General features: G+C 47.4%; 1 protein-coding gene across 1 annotated transcript in view; it reads right to left on the reverse strand.

Moving 5' to 3' along the window:
• Positions 1–1193: 1193 nt before the first annotated feature.
• LOC115457446 overlaps positions 1194–18527 on the reverse strand; it is a 90312-nt gene continuing 72978 nt past the window's right edge. Inside the window, exons 59-71 of the mRNA XM_030186861.1 lie at positions 15941–16024; positions 15529–15705; positions 14285–14372; positions 13082–13238; positions 11422–11496; positions 10986–11148; positions 10029–10249; positions 9278–9493; positions 9010–9131; positions 6540–6630; positions 4565–4633; positions 4249–4351; positions 1194–1267 (exon numbers count right to left, since the gene is read on the reverse strand). Of these exons, the coding sequence (XP_030042721.1) occupies positions 1212–1267; positions 4249–4351; positions 4565–4633; positions 6540–6630; positions 9010–9131; positions 9278–9493; positions 10029–10249; positions 10986–11148; positions 11422–11496; positions 13082–13238; positions 14285–14372; positions 15529–15705; positions 15941–16024 (1622 nt within the window). The 3' untranslated portion in view covers positions 1194–1211. The remainder of the gene's footprint in view (positions 1268–4248; positions 4352–4564; positions 4634–6539; positions 6631–9009; positions 9132–9277; positions 9494–10028; positions 10250–10985; positions 11149–11421; positions 11497–13081; positions 13239–14284; positions 14373–15528; positions 15706–15940; positions 16025–18527) is intronic.

Here is an 18527-nt window from a genome sequence, read left to right on the forward strand (position 1 = left end):
AAAAGGAGAATCCGTGAGTAAGAATAACACATTTTATATATTCAGTGTTTGCAATGTTATCTTCTCAGATCTGCTGACCAGGGAATCTTTCTTAGCCTCAGAGAAAGGGGTGTGGGGTTCTCTAGCCAGGGGGGGGGGGGGCAGGAGTGTCTGTACTGGGGGTGGGGGGTGGAGAATTTCTTGGCCTCAGGATTTGGGGGGAAGGGGTGATCTGTATTTCCTGGATTCAGAGAGGATCTTTTTGTATCCACTGTTTTCTTTGCTTCGTTGTTCTTTCGTGGAGAGAACACCTTCTGTGTGTGTTGGCGTGTGGGAATATTCTGCCTCGTGGTGGGGGGGGGGGCGGGGGGAAGCAGGGGGTTTATGCTGGGGGTGGGGTGTGGAGAATTTCTTGGCCTCAGGATTTGAGAGGGGGAAGGGGTGATCTGTATTTCCTGGATTCAGGGTGTGGGAATATTCTGCCTTGTGGGGGGGGGAGCAGGTGGATAATGCTGGGGGTGGGGTGTGGAGAATCTCTTGGCCTCAGGATTTGGGTGGAAGGGAAGGGGTGATCTGTATTTCCTGGATTCAGGGTGTGGGAATATTCTGCCTTGTGGGGGGGGGGAGCAGGTGGATAATGCTGGGGGTGGGGTGTGGAGAATCTCTTGGCCTCAGGATTTGGGTGGAAGGGAAGGGGTGATCTGTATTTCCTGGATTCCTGGATTCAGGGTGTGGGAATATTCTGCCTCGTGGGGGGGGGGGGGGGGGGGGGGGAAAGCAGGTGGTTTATGCTGGGGGTGGGGTGTGTAGAATCTCTTGGCCTCAGGATTTGGGTGGAAGGAAGGGGTGATCTGTATTTCCTGGATTCAGGGTGTGGGAATATTCTGCCTCGTGGGGGGGGGGGGGGAGCAGGTGATTTATGCTGGGGGTGGGCTGTGGAGAATCTCTTGGCCTCAGGATTTGGGTGGAAGGGAAGGGATGATCTGTATTTCCTGGATTCAGGGTGTGGGAATATTCTGCCTTGTGGGGGGGGGGGGAGCAGGTGGTTTATGCTGGGGGTGGGGTGTGGAGAATTTCTTGGCCTGAGGATTTGAGAGGGGGAAGGGGTGACTTGTATTTCCTGGGCTGGGGGTGGATGAATATTCAGCCTCATGGTAAGGGGGAGACAGGTGGTCTGTGCTGGTGATGGAATGGGTAGAATCTCCATTCAGTACCTGTTTTAGGACTCTTTATCATCTGCTTTCTGTTTGACTGCAGGGGGCGCTGTATAGGACCTGACCGTATTTATCTGCAAAGGAATAGAAACCACAATTAAGAATGTAGGGATGTTTAAACAATAATAAAAAACACAAAATGTCAGTTTTTCCACTGTCTTACATTTCATTTTTGTTTTTAACCACTATTGTGATAGTAGCTGCCACTCATGATCCAGCCTTCTACCAGTCACCTTTGTGTTAGGGAACACTTGCCTTCAGGAGAAGCTATTCTGCCTCTTGGAACTCTGTCTCTGGCCAGCCTTTGCCTAGCCGTGTCTTGTATTTCTGGTACTCTTAGTCCCATTTTCTGATTGGCCCAGCAGGATCCAGCTCAGGGTATTTCTGCCTTACTTCTGTGCTTTGTGTCCTTGGATGCACTTCTTGGAAGTACAGAGACATTACGACTTACAGGTTGTAAACCGATATACTCATATCACTCCTCTCCTCAGGTCACTTCACTGGCTTCCGATCAGATACCGCATTCAATTCAAGCTTCTCCTTCTTACCTACAAATGCACTCAGTCTGCTGCCCCTCACTATCTTTGTACCCTCATCTCCCCTTACGTTCCCGCCCGTAACCTCCGTTCACAGGACAAATCCCTCCTCTCTGTACCCTTCTCCACCACCGCCAACTCCAGGCTCCGCTCATTCTGCCTCGGCTCACCCTATGCTTGGAACAACGTTCCTGAGCCCTTACACCAAGCCCCCTCCCTGCCCGTCTTCAAGTCTTTGCTTAAAGCCCACCTCTTCAATGCTGCGTTCGGCACCTAACTCTTTCAGGAAATCCAGACTGCCCCAATTTGACTGCCCCTATCGGACTGACCGTTCACTTGTCTCTTAGATTGTAAGCTCTTTGAGCAGGGACCGTCCCTCTATGTTAAATTGTACAGCGCTGCGTAACCCTAGTAGCGCTCTAGAAATGTTAAGTAGTAGTAGCATGCCTTGAACAATCCTAGTTCTTATCTTGGTCTTGTCTAGTGCACAAGCTTTAGGAGGTCCCTGTCTAATGGCTGCTCACACCCTGGCCAATGACTCTCTGACAAAAGGATCAGTCCAAGTAAAGATCAAATTAGTCACCTAAATTGAAAAAGAAATGATTGCAGGGCTCGGCTAAATTTGAGTGCCGCCAACAGCTTAATGGTGAATTAAGAAAACACAACAATTAAAAAAAAAACAAGGTATTATCTTATTTTCCCTTCTTTGTACTGTTTTCATTCTTTGCATTGCCTGTAAAGTGGGATCAACACAGTGACCACAACTTCTTTATCTCCAGCACCTTAGCAGAGCTGCCAAGGTGCTCAGTTCCAAGGAGGAGATTGAAAGATCAGGGCTACTGCACTGAATTGGGGACTACAAATCCCATCGTTCTTTGAGGTGTAAGTTCAGAACCAGGAATTTAGCAGCGTTTATTCTGGGTTACTCCCCCATTGGATGAGAACAGCTCACTTCTGTGCAACCTGAACGACTTTAGAACTGCGGTCACCCTCAGGTTGCTGGTGCCCTCACCTGCTCCTACGTCGGCGGTTTTTAAGCTGTGTTTTAAAGTCGCCTAGCTACTTCCGTGGGTCCAGCTCCTGGCATTCCAGTCCAGGAGCCACAGCTACCTTTGCTTCAGTGCATTGGGGCTAGGAGATTAGAGCTCAGACACAGGGAGATCAAGTGACTCCTCCGTGGTCACACATTCAGTCCGTGACAGAGCTGAGATTGGAGCTCAGACAAAGGGAGATCAAGTGACTCCTCCGTGGTCACACATTCAGTCCGTGACAGAGCTGAGATTAGAGCTCAGACACAGGGAGATCAAGTGACTCCTCCGTGGTCACACATTCAGTCCGTGACAGAGCTGAGATTGGAGCTCAGACACAGGGAGATCAAGTGACTCCTCCGTGGTCACACATTCAGTCCGTGACAGAGCTGAGATTAGAGCTCAGACACAGGGAGATCAAGTGACTCCTCCGTGGTCACACATTCAGTCTGTGACAGAGCTGAGATTAGAGCTCAGACACAGGGAGATCAAGTGACTCCTCCGTGGTCACACATTCAGTCCGTGACAGAGCTGAGATTGGAGCTCAGACACAGGGAGATCAAGTGACTCCTCCGTGGTCACACATTCAGTCCGTGACAGAGCTGAGATTAGAGCTCAGACACAGGGAGATCAAGTGACTCCTCCGTGGTCACACATTCAGTCCGTGACAGAGCTGAGATTGGAGATCAGACACAGGGAGATCAAGTGACTCCTCCGTGGTCACACATTCAGTCCGTGACAGAGCTGAGATTGGAGCTCAGACACAGGGAGATCAAGTGACTCCTCCGTGGTCACACATTCAGTCCGTGACAGAGCTGAGATTAGAGCTCAGACACAGGGAGATCAAGTGACTCCTCCGTGGTCACACATTCAGTCCGTGACAGAGCTGAGATTGGAGATCAGACACAGGGAGATCAAGTGACTCCTCCGTGGTCACACATTCAGTCCGTGACAGAGCTGAGATTGGAGCTCAGACACAGGGAGATCAAGTGACTCCTCCGTGGTCACACATTCAGTCTGTGACAGAGCTGAGATTAGAGCTCAGACACAGGGAGATCAAGTGACTCCTCCATGGCCACTGACATCTCTAGCAAGTGCCAGAGGGTATTGGTGGGTGATGGGAGTGACCCATTGCCTAATGGTGCCGGGGATCTTTAGGAGTGAGTTGGGTGATGCTCTTCAGGCATTTGGAAATTCTCACTCTCCCAAGTACAGGATTATTGCTTTGTTTTGACTGCCAGCTTCTGCCCTTGCTGATTGCCTAGTCGTGCCTAATGGTTGGCTGGCCTTTGTGTCTTACTGGATGGAAATCTCCTGAACAAATCAGCTTTGGAATTTTCCCCAGTGTTGAGTGTTTGGTGCTGCGAGCAACCTCAGGGCGGAAAAGTGCAAAATGCTGCTTTCTTTTGCTCCGGGATTTTAATTTCACCCACAGAAAATAACATGCAAAGAGAGGATGTAGCTCCTGGGGGTGGGGACAAGTGCTCTTACCTTTCTCGTAGTAGTCGTATATTATCGCTGGGCGTGGTTGCAGGTTGTCAACGGGATAGTCCAGTTCCACGGTGACAAAGAAGCTGATGGGTTCATGAGTGACCTGAGGAAGAACAGATGTGAAATACAGCTGGGTGGGTGTGTAAAGCAATATCATTGTATGTGCTAGAGAGAAATATGCCCAGCGAAGCAGAGACAGGTAATAGAAAAGAAGAAGATAAAACAAGCAGAAAGGGAAAGGAAACAGCAGAGGGCCTGGAGCGACGCAGAGCTGCTGAGGCTCACCCTGTCTTAAACTTTGTTACCCCAGACTTACCTTCTTCATATATAAAATCGCATGGCCCTGAGGGGTCTCAATCTTGGAGATTTGCCTATTTCTTCTCAGCTGCAGAATGAGAGAAAACATTTCAGCAATTCCTGAAGTTCTAACCCCCTGATTTATGTCACTGGCTCCCTGAGTCACCTTTCTCAGTAGTTCAGGATGAGTTATGTGCGGTTGGCCCCAGAGCATACGCAATCTAAGTTTGTACCTGAAGCAATAAAGAGTTAAGTGTCTCTCTCAAGATCACAAGGACCAGAAGTAGGATTTGAACCCTGGCTTCCTGGTTCTCAGCCAGATACTGTAACCATTGGACTACTGTAGTAGAGGAGGACAGGAGTTTTGTCCTTCCTGCTAAGGACACAATCCAGCTGTCAGCCACAGAGTGTGACCATGTGCAAGGTGTCTCTCCTCATCCTTGACAGTCTCTTGTGTCTCTCTGCTCACTACTCCACCATCTGAAGTAGAAGAGCTTACAAGATCCCTCTTATCTGAATGCACCTTTCTCATGTCTAAGCACAAAACTCTGTAAAAATGTAAATAGCTCCCAGACCTGTGAGGCTGTACCCTGAACATCTGGCATCCCACGTCCCTGGCTGCATGAGCACCAGCCTTTCTGCCACTTAGCACAGAACTTCCGGACTGCCAGAAACTGAGCTGTGAGTCGATGGACAAACTCAGTCACATGGTTCAACAGGACCCTACGACTAACTTTGAAGGTCCTTCTCTGACTCCAATAAGATGAAAGAGCGAGGTGGGAATGAGGGACCTGGGCCTCTACATGGCTGCCGGGTCCATGACATGGTCTGTCTGTGTTTCCCTCAGGACCTGTAAGATTTCACATTCCCTACTTTTTCATTTATCTCCCAGCGCTTTGCTCTCATCCAGGTTCAGTCACTGACCCCAGGGAAATCTCTCTCTCACACACACACTGTAGCTAACTCTTTCCAAATGGATTGTTTTTGTGTCATACTATGACAGGCACGAATGTCATGCAGAAACCAGATTGTTCCAGACAGGATCTGAGCCTCTCAGATACACTGCTGATCGTCTTCTTAGCCAATGGATGTGAAGCGTCTGTTCACGCTTTCCAAAAATACTAGGACTAGGGGGCATGCAATGAAACTACAGTGTAGTAAATTTTAAACAAATCAGAGAAAATGTTTCTTCACCCAACGCGTAATTAAACTCTTGAATTCATTGCCAGAGAACGTGGTGAAGGCAGTTAGCTTGGCAGAGTTTAAAAAGGGGTTAGACGGTTTCCTAAAGGACAAGTCCATAAACCGCTACTAAACGGACTTGGAAAAATCCACAATTCCAGGAATAACATGTACAGAATGTTTGTACGTTTGGGAAGCTCACCAGGTGCCCTTGGCCTGGATTGGCCGCTGTCGGGGACAGGATGCTGGGCTCGATGGACCCTTGGTCTTTTCCCAGTGTGGCATTACTTATGTACTTATCTTTTTCAACGGTGTGGGAGCTCGGGAGACCTGCAGTCTGAACATTATTGTGTCATGTCATATCCCATGTCATTTAGGAGAATTGTTGTTTTTGGGGGGTAGTTTTTTTTTTTTTTTTTTTCTCACTATGGAAACAATATCACTAAGAGTACACACTTTCATGGAAAGATCGCACACTGCTCCAGAAAAATTGAGCACTATTTTCTGATGGTGCATGAATGCACGGATGACACAGTGTGCAGTCTTGCAAAAGGTCTACCCTTTCAAAAAGAGTACGACTGTTTTCTATGAATGACACATTTTTCGTGTTTTTTCAAACGAATGCACATCCCTATTTATTTGGCTGTACTTTGCTTCTCACTAAATCACTTTGAACTGTCTGACTGGGGAGAGACAAGCAGGGTTAAGGGCTTGGTGGATCTATTCTTCTAAAATACAGAAGACCTTGTACTTTGACAACCAGTCAGAAGCTAAGGACACCAGTGATGCCCAGGGAACTATCAGGTTCTCACCTCGTCCAATGAGGATCGCTCTGCGATAAAGCCAGTTGGCAGCGTTATATCCAAAATGGCCATATTAGAGGAGTTGCCGGATCCGGTGTAGCTGCAGGAGATGAAGGCAGAAGATCATCAGACATAGGGAGATGAAAGAGGAAAGCTGCATGTTTCTGTAGAGATGGGGGGGGGGGGGGGGGGGTGGAGAGGCCAGCAGAAAATCACCCCCAGAGATAATAAGGAGGGCAAAGACGATCCTCACACTTACCCTGTGGGATCGAAGACTGACAGAGAGACACCCTGAGATTTAGAGAAGCAGAGGAAGGCCCTGTGTAGGTTCAGAGACAGACAGAGAGACACCCTGAGATATAGAGAAGCAGAGGAAGGCCCAGTGTAGGTTCAGAGACAGACGGAGAGACACCCTGAGATTTAGAGAAGCAGAGGAAGGCCCTGTGTAGGTTCAGAGACAGACAGAGAGACACCCTGAGATATAGAGAAGCAGAGGAAGGCCCAGTGTAGGTTCAGAGACAGACGGAGAGACACCCTGAGATTTAGAGAAGCAGAGGAAGGCCCTATGTAGGTTCAGAGACAGACGAAGAGTTCGGGGAGATGGAGTAAGGCTGTATGTTTGCATATAAATTGGGGGGAAAGGATGGAAGATAGAGGAGCTATATGTTAATTGCCAGCAAATCCAGTAAATAAATCAAATGACACTCTGTTATTTGATCATTTGTGGACCTCTCTTCAATTAGCTTTTTACAATAAAAACAATAAGGACCCCTTCCTGCCAATCCCATTCCCCCCATAACAACCCCAATTAAGATATCACATGCCATCCCCACAGCAAACCACCTTTCCCCACACAATCCCCACCGTCACAAGTGGGGGGCTGAAGACACTGTTTCCTAAACTGTGGGTCGGGATCCCAAATGGAGTCACAGAAACAAAGCTGCCCCTTCTCTCTGGACCTCCACCGTGACACCTGCCCTACAGTGGCAGGCAGCATGGAACCTGTCAGTCCCGTGAACCTCCTCCCTTGGGTCTCCTGTTAGACTGGAAACTCATACAAAGTACTGGGGTCTGTGATTGACACCGACACACAGGGCCTAGCCCCTAATCCTCTATGGGCCACTTGTTAATTGGCAATTAAGCTAGCCCTCAAGTTAGGGTTACCATATGTCCGGTTTTACCCGGGCATGTCCTCTTTTTCAGGATATGGCCGGGCGGGTTTTGCTAGCCTGCCCGTTTGTCCGGATTTCCAGACAAACGGGCAGGTGGGCGGACCTAGTGGTGTCCTATCCTCTGGAGACTCCCCTTACCACTATACTGCCCTGGTGGTCTAGTGACCTCTTCGGGGCAGGAAAGAGCCCCCTCTTTCCTGCCCAGAGCACCTGCATACTGTCTACTTCCTTGCTGACGGTCCCGGCGTCAATTCAAAATGGCCGCCGAGAGTTGAAGTCTCGCAAGGCCACTTCAACTCTCGGCGGCCATTTTGGATCGGCGCCGGGACCGGAGTCAGCAAGGAACAGTACGCAGGCACTCCGGGCAGGAAAGAGGGGGCTCTTTCCTACCCCGAAGAGGTCACTAGACTACCAGGGCAGTATAGTAAGGGGAGGGGAGGATAGGACACCCTTAGGGGGGGAGTGAAAGGGGTGGGGTGTGTGAAAGTGGTAGGGTGGGGGCGTGGCGGGGCAAATATGGTAACCCTACCTTAAGTTCTAACGGGAGGGCATTCCACTAACTAGGCCTCAAATAGCAAGCATCGCTTCACCTGTAGGAAGATAGGTGAATCTCTCATTCAAAGGCGGAGCTCCAAGGGATTTTCCCGTGAGGAGTGGATGGGTGTCTGGTAAATGTGATATAAGCCTATCTGCCCAGTATACAGGCCAGTCCCCGTACAAGTCCCAAGCCTCTAAGAATAAGATTTTAAACAGCACGCCGAAGGCTACTGGCAGTCAGTACAACTGCTTCAGAAGCGAGGTAATTGGGTCTCATCTGGGACCCTACAAAAATAACCAGACAGCAGCATTCTGAACGAACTGAAGCCTAATTAACTGGACCTGAAATGAATTAGGGCTTAACTAACTGGACCACATCCTCAGCAAGAAATGCCAGACTGGGCTGTTGCACCGATGAGCTGGTCCACGCTCAGTTGGGAATCGAAAATGGCACATGGGCTGTGGAGGGAATCCTGCAGCTGAAGGGGAGAATTCCCTGCAATGTGGGCATATAGACGCTTTCCGCTCTTCTCGGTACGGACGACTTCTTGATAGTTAATAAGAGTTTGCTGTCCTGCAGCCACTCAGCCATTAATTCAGATCCTGGTGCTTATTACAACTGGATGTCGTCCGCGGAGAAATAAATCTGTGCCTGAAGTTTACTAAGCTTCCAGGCTAAGGGCGCTAAATCCAGAATGAATACCAGGAAAATCCCTCGCCGCACAGGACAAATTCTGCTGTGTACTTAAGCAATGCTTGCACAGTCTTACCTGACATTTACTTGCAGATCAAACTTCTTCTTGGAAATCTCGCTGCAGGGATTTGGAGAGCTCACAGATAGGTCAAAGCTTGGTTGGTTGGTGGGCAGCTTAATGTTGTAGAGCACAGAGGTCTAGAAGAGAGAGGAAAGAGAAAAAGAACTGATGTGTTTCTGCCGCTGAGAGGCTGGAGGCTCCCGCTCTGTGCCGAGACAGAAATGGAGGTCTCACACTTGGCTGGGTTGGGCAGGGAGTCTCGCCTGCCAGTGCTGTCTCTCACCTGGACGAGGACGCAGCCATTACCGCTGACTTCGGCTGTGTAATTCCCGGGAACGTTCTTCAGTTCTCTCTTCTGCACCACCAGCCGGTTACTGTTCGTGGCCTGAATCTCATGTTCCGCATTGTTTCCAGAGAGGATCCTCACTTGGTTGTTCCCGTCCTTTGTGAACGTGAGTAAGGCAAAGCGACTTAGAGCGTGGACTCCCTGCAGTGTGTCCTGAGGGGGAGGGAAGACACCAAATCGATCTGTGAGAATTTGTGGCAGTCTGTACGTTACTACAGGGTATCGGGTGATACTCAATCCCTACTCGTATGGAAAAATGTATTAGAGAGACACTCAGCCCTCCTGCACAGTCCCTGCCCCTGATGAAAACGTATTATGAAGACACTCGGCCCTCCTGCACAGTCTTTGTCCCTCTCATGAAAGTATTGTATTGTGGGGACATTTTTTTCTTTATTTTTTCTTTTTTCAGTACCTGATATACCGCAAGTGGTCCTTGATGTAACTATGAGGTTTACAATTTCTGCTACTCCTGCAAAGTCCTTACCAGAGGAATACCGGTCTTTGGATCTTGTTGTTCCACTTTCTCTTGTCTCTGTGCTTCTCCTCTATATAACTCACTGCACTAAGGATTTTCTGCCTTTGGTCTCCGGTTGACGTATGTTATTCTATCCTGTCAGAGTATTTGGCGTGTTCCGGCCCTTTGGACTGCTCCCTGAAGAGTGTCCAGCTCAGGGGTGAAGACACTGACCTGGGTGGAGGAGAAGCCTCCGTAGGGGTTTGAATTTTTCACCATCCAGTTCACGGCCTTGGCGCTGTACTGTAGGGTCTCGTCAGTCAGGGGTGTAGGGTGGAGCAGACCCTTCACCATGTAGGCCGTCATCTCTATCTCAGCGGAAGGAGCGCGGTGGTAGAACAGGGGATAAACTTCACCCTGGGGTTTGTCCGGCCGCTCCCAGTGGATCATGTTATCTGGAGGGAGGAGAGCAGAGAGTGTGCTATTTTACAAGTGTGGGATCATTTCCCTTCAGCTCAATCGGTGCTCATGAGTGGGCATCTTGCAGATCTCATCTCTCCCAAAAGCCAAGGGCAAATAGGCCACGGGTTCAGGTTCAGGGTCACTAGTGGCCAGAACTTGATAACTTTTGGCCTAGGGGGCACTAGCTACACTCAAACTGGCTCAGCTCAGTGGTTCATCGAGCCCTTTGGGTCTCATGAAGCCCCATGAAAGATCCTAAGTGGTACATAACTGAGGATCTCCACCCCTTATTTCTCAGAATAAGCAACAGTCTCCTTCAGAAACCTTTCCAAATCTTTCAAAAACACAACTATATACTAATAACCTTGACCACATCCTCAACAACAAATTCCAGAAGTTAGTTATCCATTAATTGAAAAAAAAAAAAAAAACAACTTTCTGAAATTTGCTTTGTATGTGTTAATGAAGCCCTGTGTTACACCCGGAAAGATACCCTGAACCCCTTCTGACATAGAAACTTTGCAAGTATGCCTGATAGGGTCCTAAGCCCCTTCTGTCTCTTATAGGGAAGAGAGGGGGATCGTGATGGGCCTACATCTGGGGGTTTTTTTTCCTGCAGGGGAAGAGGTGCTGAGCCCGTTTTGTCTCTGTGTGAATTGACTTGGTGGGCTGGATCCTTCTCCCACCTTCTCCCCAATTACAGCACTTTCTCTGTGAGTGCCCACTAACCTTCAGTGACTGCTTTGGCTTTCAGCCTATTCAACAGCGCTGTCCTCTTGTCTTCGTTTCCTGCCAGCGTGAAGGCATAGAACATCAGTGCCTCAGTGTAGACATCGTTTGTGCTGTCCACGGCTGCTTCAAGGCAACGTAAAGCCCCTTCAACCACAGGGTGCTGAAATGACATAATCCACATGTATCTGGATGACACAAAACCTTGATGAAAAATACAACTTTGCTCCTTATTCATGCGGTCAGGAGGCCCCTTTCTACGCAGTTATCACATCCTTGCCGGAAAGGAATAAGATTCAGGTGAGGGGAGGTTGACCTCCGAGCTCAGGATTTGGGCTGGGGGATCTGGGAACTAAACCTGCTACAGTCTCGCTCCAAAACAGGGCAACCAGTTCCCCTCCCTTCGCTGTAAATTCAGAAGCTTCTGGATCCATACCGTAGGCAGCAGGTTGGATTCTAGCAGACTGATGGCGATGTACGCAGTGAGGGACGCATGGCTGTTCACACCACCCTGAAAAAGAGAGATCCAGTGAAATCTTCCTCCTCTCGTCTTGAAGACACAGCCGCAACCCCCCTCCCCCCAGTGGTCTTTCTCCTCCTAATTCTACATCAGGTGCTGTTAGGTGCGCAAAACATCATAGTGCAATTAGTGCTTGTTAATCGCCAACTGCTAATTAGCCAATCGGAGTTACCCCTATTCTGTAACCTTTAACACCCAAAGGGGGGGGGCTTGGACCTGGGGGGCATGAGATATGCCAGGCGATTAGGCTCTAGAGTTTGTCAGCCATTGACATGGCGTAAGTGCTAAATCCGACTTACGCTAGTGCTCTCTAATTTCAATTACGAGTTTAATTACCTGTGTAGTAGCCTTTTGACCCCAGACTGCAGGGGCTGGAAATCCCCAGGGCCCTTTTTATTTAAAATGTATTTATTTATTATTATACAAACTATTCTTACAAGTCAAATACTTGAACGAGAAAAGCGGAGAAGTAAATTACATAAGCCAACATATTTCACAAGGAAAGAAAAAAAAATTATTATTCCTCTTTAGACCACCTATGGGGGGGATGTGTACATAAGAAAACTCAGGAGACAAAATTAAAGAAATAACTTCAACAGTGCTTAACATGCTATATCCCCACCCCTAGCTTACCTGTGGTCACCCTTTTTCAGAGCATGTTTTCTAGTGAAAAAGGTACCAGTACTCAAATGCTAGGCCACCCTTCAGGGGTGGGGTGATCCACTGAGGGACCCTCCCCACAATAGCCAGGCCCCCTGCAACCAGTCACAGAATCTATGACAAGGCAGAATTGGTGTGTAGAGCCTGAGCTCTTTCATTAAAACGTAGGGTCCATGGGTCAATTTTAGCAGACAATGGAAAAGGTGCCGGTACTCGGTAACCCCTCAAAAAAAGCCCTGCCCCTTTTTAAATCTATAAGAATGGAAACTTTGGCAATAGGAGCATCTTTCTATCTTAACTATCCATGTAAATGTGTAGTTAAATATATTGGGTTAAAATATGTATTTTTTCCTCTAGAACAATTACCTGCCCAGGGCACTTTTAAGTGCTGGGGGCCCTGTGCTGTTCCCTATAATCTCAGCAATGGGAGGAAAAGGACTGGGGTCTTCAGAATTGCTGGGGGGAGGTAACACAGCAGATGTAGATTGAAAATGGCCCAGCACTGGTTTGTTCCCACTGCCCTTTCCCTGTCCTTCACGAGAGCATCACTGTTAAGGTTTTAACTCTGGCTCCGCACTGCTTACCCAGCACTCTCTCTTCCATCCTGAGTGGCTCAGTTGTTTGCTGGTGGAGGTAGAGGGGGAGGCACAGCTGGCTGACAGGGCCAAATTTATTACGTGTTTCTATTCTGCGACTTATTGAATCTCTATATTCCAAATTATTTCTGAACTGTATTCATCAACTGTCTTTCTAAGCTGCTTTGGGTAACCCCTGATCAGAAAAGCTTTTCTTATTGTGAAATGCCTTCCTTTCGGATAATTCATATGGTATACAGAAACAGAATAGCATAGCAGGCTTGGTGCAGGTTACCCCCAACGTCATTCTGCTGAAGGGGATCTAATCTCGCAGAGCTCACCTCCAGGTAGCTGTTGAAAAGGTCACCTCTGTTCTGGAAGCATCCGTTGGTTCCCTGCCTGTTAGAAATGGCGCTTTCTGTCTGTTTCTGCATGTCCTGGTCGATGTAGGTGTATTTCTCAGCTTGTGTGAAACTCATGTAGGTGAAAGCCGTCAGCCTGCAACATTGGAGACTCAAATGTAGTTACAGAACTCGGGCCGTGGACATAAGCTGTAGTTCAGCATTCGTCTGGCACTTGGAAGAAAAACTTTAAAAGATCTGACAACTATTTTTTTAAGAGTTAAAATTCTTAGGAAGATTTTCCTCCTACTGATTATGTAGAAAAATAAAGTTATGGAAGAGCGTGGAGAATAATTTCCTGATACAGAAAATAAAGTTTTATCTTCCCTAAAAACTCTCATGCTTGACCTAAACGCACCAAAATTGCCAAATGCACCTGAAGACACTTCTAGGCAGGTCACTTTTTGTGGAGCCTGTTTGAGGCTGCCACTGACTGAGACCACTTCACTTTTAAGAGAAACTAGTCCATAAACAGATCTGTGACATGTCTCTCTGTAAACCCATGGCTGGCTGGAGTGTACTGGGGAGTGGGGGCAGGGGGAGTCAGGCCTTCCCATTTGCTGTCTGTAAAGAGATGAAAACTGATTTCAAGACTCTGTGGGGTGTCTTAGGGCAGAAGCCTAATTCCTGGAGGCTGGATTGTGAGGGAGGCAGATTTCTACCTGTCCCCTGAACCCCACAGGCAGGAAGACAAGATTTTTGGCAGCTCCATGGGACCTGCAGGGAGAGAGATGACCTCCCAGCACTCCCTAGGGCCGAGAGGAGGTCGACAGCTTTCTCTGGCTCCTGCAAGCCAGGCAGACCCTCCATGGCTCCGCTGGGGTAGATAGAGGGAGTAAGGTTTGTCTTTTGTTCCTAATTTTGTATACGAAGAGGCTTTTGATCACTTAAAGAAAATTACATTGCCAGATGCATAAAACTGACAGTAAGCGTCCATGATTTCTTCACATTATTTACACCTAAAATGATTTTAACCCTTGCAACATCCTCTAAAGTGAGCCAGAAACAGCGATTTCTGGTGCAGAACTAAATTTTTAATAAAGGTTTCTTGATGGAGCCGCCAGCAGCTGCACATCTGATGTGCTATATAAATGCTAAATAGTAGTAGTCCACAAATCTCTGTAAGGCCGCTGCAGTTCTCACCAAGCGTTCCCTTCTGTCGGTCCGCCCCGCTCACGGAAGATGCTGTATGAGCCATCCCGGTTTCTGAACTGCATGTGTCTCTGGATGCCTGAAATGCAAGAACAGACCTATTAATGCATTACAAAGATATCCTGATGCAATTAAAGCTTCAGGAAGGGTGGCCCAGTTCTCTTTCTGCCACTCTCTAGACCTACTAAATGTACACAGCACTGTACACATTCAGAGAAGAGAAAGATCCTGCTCCAGGGAGCTGCCAGTCTATTCACGAGGCAACAAGGAGAATTAGGGAGTTTTATTATCGGACATAGTTAAAAAAAACAAAGGGCCCAGTATTGAAAATGTGAACCCTTTCCGGACTCTGTGTGCAAGCCCAACTTCTAACCATGCGAGTAATTACTGGATAAGACGCAGGTCCATATTCCGGATTTACAGAGGTATGTGTACATACACCTATGCTAACATCTACTATATAGGGAAAGGGAAATGGGACTTGATATACCGCCTTTCGGAGGTTTTTGCAACTACATTCAAAGCGGTTTACATATATTCAGGTACTTATTTTGTACCAGGGGCAATGGAGGGTTAAGTGACTTGCCCAGAGTCACAAGGAGCTGCAGTGGGAATCGAACTCAGTTCCCCAGGATCAAAGTCCACTGCACTAACCACTAGGCTACTCCTCCACTCATTCCACCAATAAGAGCCAACCTCATCAGTGATGTCACAATGGCTTGATTGCCCAATACAGTTCCCCAGGATCAAAGTCCACTGCACTAACCACTAGGCTACTCCTCCACTCATTCCACCAATAAGAGCCAACCTCATCAGTGATGTCACAAGGGCTTGACTGCCCGATACTTAGCTCACTTCTGATATTGTGATGTCATAAGGGAAAGGGGGAAATGGAAATGGGACTTGATGCCTTTCTGTGGTATTTTGCAACTACATTCAAAGTGGTTTACATATATTCAGGTACTTATTTTGTACCAGGGGCAATGGAGGGTTAAGTGACTTGCCCAGAGTCACAAGGAGCTGCAGTGGGAATTGAACTCAGTTCCCCAGGATCAAAGTCCACTGCACTAACCACTAGGCTACTCCCCCCCCCCCCTTCCATGTGCATCCCAAAATGGGTATATGATAAACCTTTTGAAAATACCCATGAAGAAAAGCAGGGCAGTGCAAGCTGGAACAGTTCCAAGGAGTTACAAGGAGGAGACCTGTGGGCACAGGGGAAGTGAGAAACTTACCAGCCTGTATGTTTCTGATCCCTTCCTCCCTGATCGCTTCCGTCAGCTGCCCAGTGGCATTCAGGTACTGCATGGCATATATGTTAGGAACAAAAGTATTCAAGTTCTGTTCTCCACACCCATGAGGCATCCGAACCAAGTTCTTGACATTCTGCAGTGTAGAGCCCAAGATATCACCTGCAGGAGAAGCCAAGACAGGTCACTTCTATTCCCGGCAAAATCTTCTCCAGGGCCTGAAGAAGAATCAGCCATAAACTGGCCTGAGTGAAGGCACAGGGAAGGAGAAGTAAGGAGAGAGGTAGACAAAGAAGGAAAAAGAAGAAAGAAAACCTTCTTTCCTTCCTTTGCTTAGCAAAAGCCAGGCATCGTGTGGGAAAGTCAGCTGCCCTCCTGCGCGACGCCCCTAACTCACCTAACAAAGTGAAGGAGGCACGAGCAGAGCCTTGCACCAGGTTGTCAGGGAGGCGAATCTGGATAGGTGTCGAGACAGGAGCACCTATGGGAACAAGAAGAGAGGGGCTGGTTACTGATTGAGAAATGCAGGGGCAGATATGGAGACTTTGGTGATCATACAGCACAAACCTCACCACTGCAGGAACCAAGACTTGCCCTTTCCTCTGGTGAGGGTAAGGAAGAGGCACTGGCAAATGTATTTACATTGCTGTGATATACAGGCCTCCTTCAGGGACAGAAGATTTAATTGACCACATTCAAAATATAGCTGTGAAAGGAGAAGTACTACAAATAAGTGATTTTAATATTTATTTTTTATTTATTTATTGCATTTGTATCCCACATTTTCCCACCTCTTTGCGGGCTCAGTGTGGCTTACAATAAGATATGAATAATGGAAATACATTTGTTACAACTTGGTTATGGGTTACATTGTACAAGTTATGCGAGACCATCGAAGTATCGTTAGGTATTTAACAATGGGTCATCAACATAGAAACATTGGAAGGAGACAATGGGAAGCTTAAAGGGCAGTATTAAGACACAGAGACATATGGTGTACATATTTCTGTGAGTAAGTGTATGAGTGATGTGGAATTACGGGGGATGAGGGTCAGAAGTGGATGTATGATGCATTGATGAACAGTGTGTTTTGGCTCTTTCCGTAAATTGTTTCAAACAGATGGGTCTTCAATAATTTGCGGAAGGAAGCTTGTTCGTAAATCGTTCTTAAGTTGCGCGGCAGTGTATTCCAAAGCTGCGTGCTCATGTGAGAAAAGGCTGACGCGTGTAGCGTCTTGTATTTCACGCCCTTGCAATTAGGGAAGTGGAGGTTGAGGTATATTCGGGATGATCTTTTAGCATTTCTGGGTGGTAGGTCTATCAACTCGGACATGCAGGCTGGGGCTTCACCGTGAATGATCTTGTGGACTAATGTGCATACCTTAAAAGTGACGCGTTCCTTAAGTGGAAGCCAGTGTAGTTTCTCTCGTAGTGGTGTTGCCCTTTCATATTTTGGTTTTCCGAAAATGAGTCTGGCTGCTGTGTTCTGGGCTGTTTGAAGTTTCCTCAGTATTTGCTGTTTGCATCCTGCGTATAGTGAGTTGCAGTAATCCAGATGGCTGAGGACGAGGGATTGCACTAGGTTGCGAAAGACGAATCTTGGGAAGAATGGTTTTATCCTTTGCAATTTCCACATGCAATATGTCGATTGGGGGGGGGATCCCGATTTGCAGGGTCTTTTAGAAGCAAGGAGATCCTGGATTCTCTACAGGGGGAATTATTTCAGCAGTTGGTAATGGAAACCCCTTGCGGGATGTGGCTATAGTGGATTTAGTGCTTACTAACGGGGAGAGTGTTTCTGATATTGAAATAGGTGATCACCTGGCATCCACTGACCACAGGATGGTGTGGTTTAATATTAAGATAGATGTGGAGAGGATTCTAGACTTCAAAAAACCCTAACTTTATTCAGATGGGGGATTACCTCAAGGAATTGCTGCCTGGAAATGAGGGGGCATAGGATGAAGGTGGAAGGGAAGTAATCTGAGGAAATACTTCTTCACAGAAAGGGTGGTGAATTTGTGGAACACCCTTCTGGTGGAAATGGTGGAGACAAAAGCGGTATCTGAATTCCAGAGAGCTTGGGACAAGTACATGGAATCTCTAAGGGAGCGATAGGGAGAGTAGATGGCCAGACTGGATAGGCCATATGGATATGGTCTTCATCTGCCTACATTTTTCTAGGTTTCTATATGGAGAAAAGGTGGGGGGGGGGGGGGTGTTTCTGAAAAATATGGAGATGTTTCCTGGATGGTTATGCGTCATCTTGTCAAGAGAGAGTTCATTATTTGGGCTAAGGGAATGGTCAGAACTTTCTCCCACCAGAAGAATGAAAAATACCCCATGAAAATACCTGGATTGGCCACTGTTGTAAACAGGATGCTGGGCTTGATGGATCTTCGGTCTATCCCAGTATGACAACACTTATGTACTTGGGATTCTGAATGGAATCTTGCTACACTTTTGGGGTTCCACATGGAATGTTGCTACACTTTGAAATTCTGCATGAAATCTTGTTGTTCTTTAGAATTCTAGAACCTTGCTACTCTTTGGGATTCTACATGGAATGTTGCTACACTTTGAAATTCTGCATGGAATCTTGTTATTCTTTAGAATTCTAGAACCTTGCCACTCTTTGGGGTTCTACATGGAATGTTGCTACTCTTTGGGTTTCTGCCAGGTACTTGTGACCTGGATTGGCCACTGTTGTAAACAGGATGCTGGGCTTGATGGACCTTCGGTCTGTCCCAGTATAGCAACACTTATGTACTTATGTACTTGGGATTCTGAATGGAATCTTGCTACTCTTTTGGGGTTACACATGGAATGTTGCTACACTTTTATAAGGGGAGGCTACTGAACTATTTTTGACTCTACAAGACGGAGCTTACGGATTACAAGATAAGTGCATGTGAATTTATTGACCACATTAGCAGTACAGGCTACTGGTTTCATATATATATATTTATATCACATTTAATAGC

Source organism: Microcaecilia unicolor, chromosome 14, assembly GCF_901765095.1.
Source record: "Microcaecilia unicolor chromosome 14, aMicUni1.1, whole genome shotgun sequence".
NCBI lineage: Eukaryota > Metazoa > Chordata > Amphibia > Gymnophiona > Siphonopidae > Microcaecilia > Microcaecilia unicolor.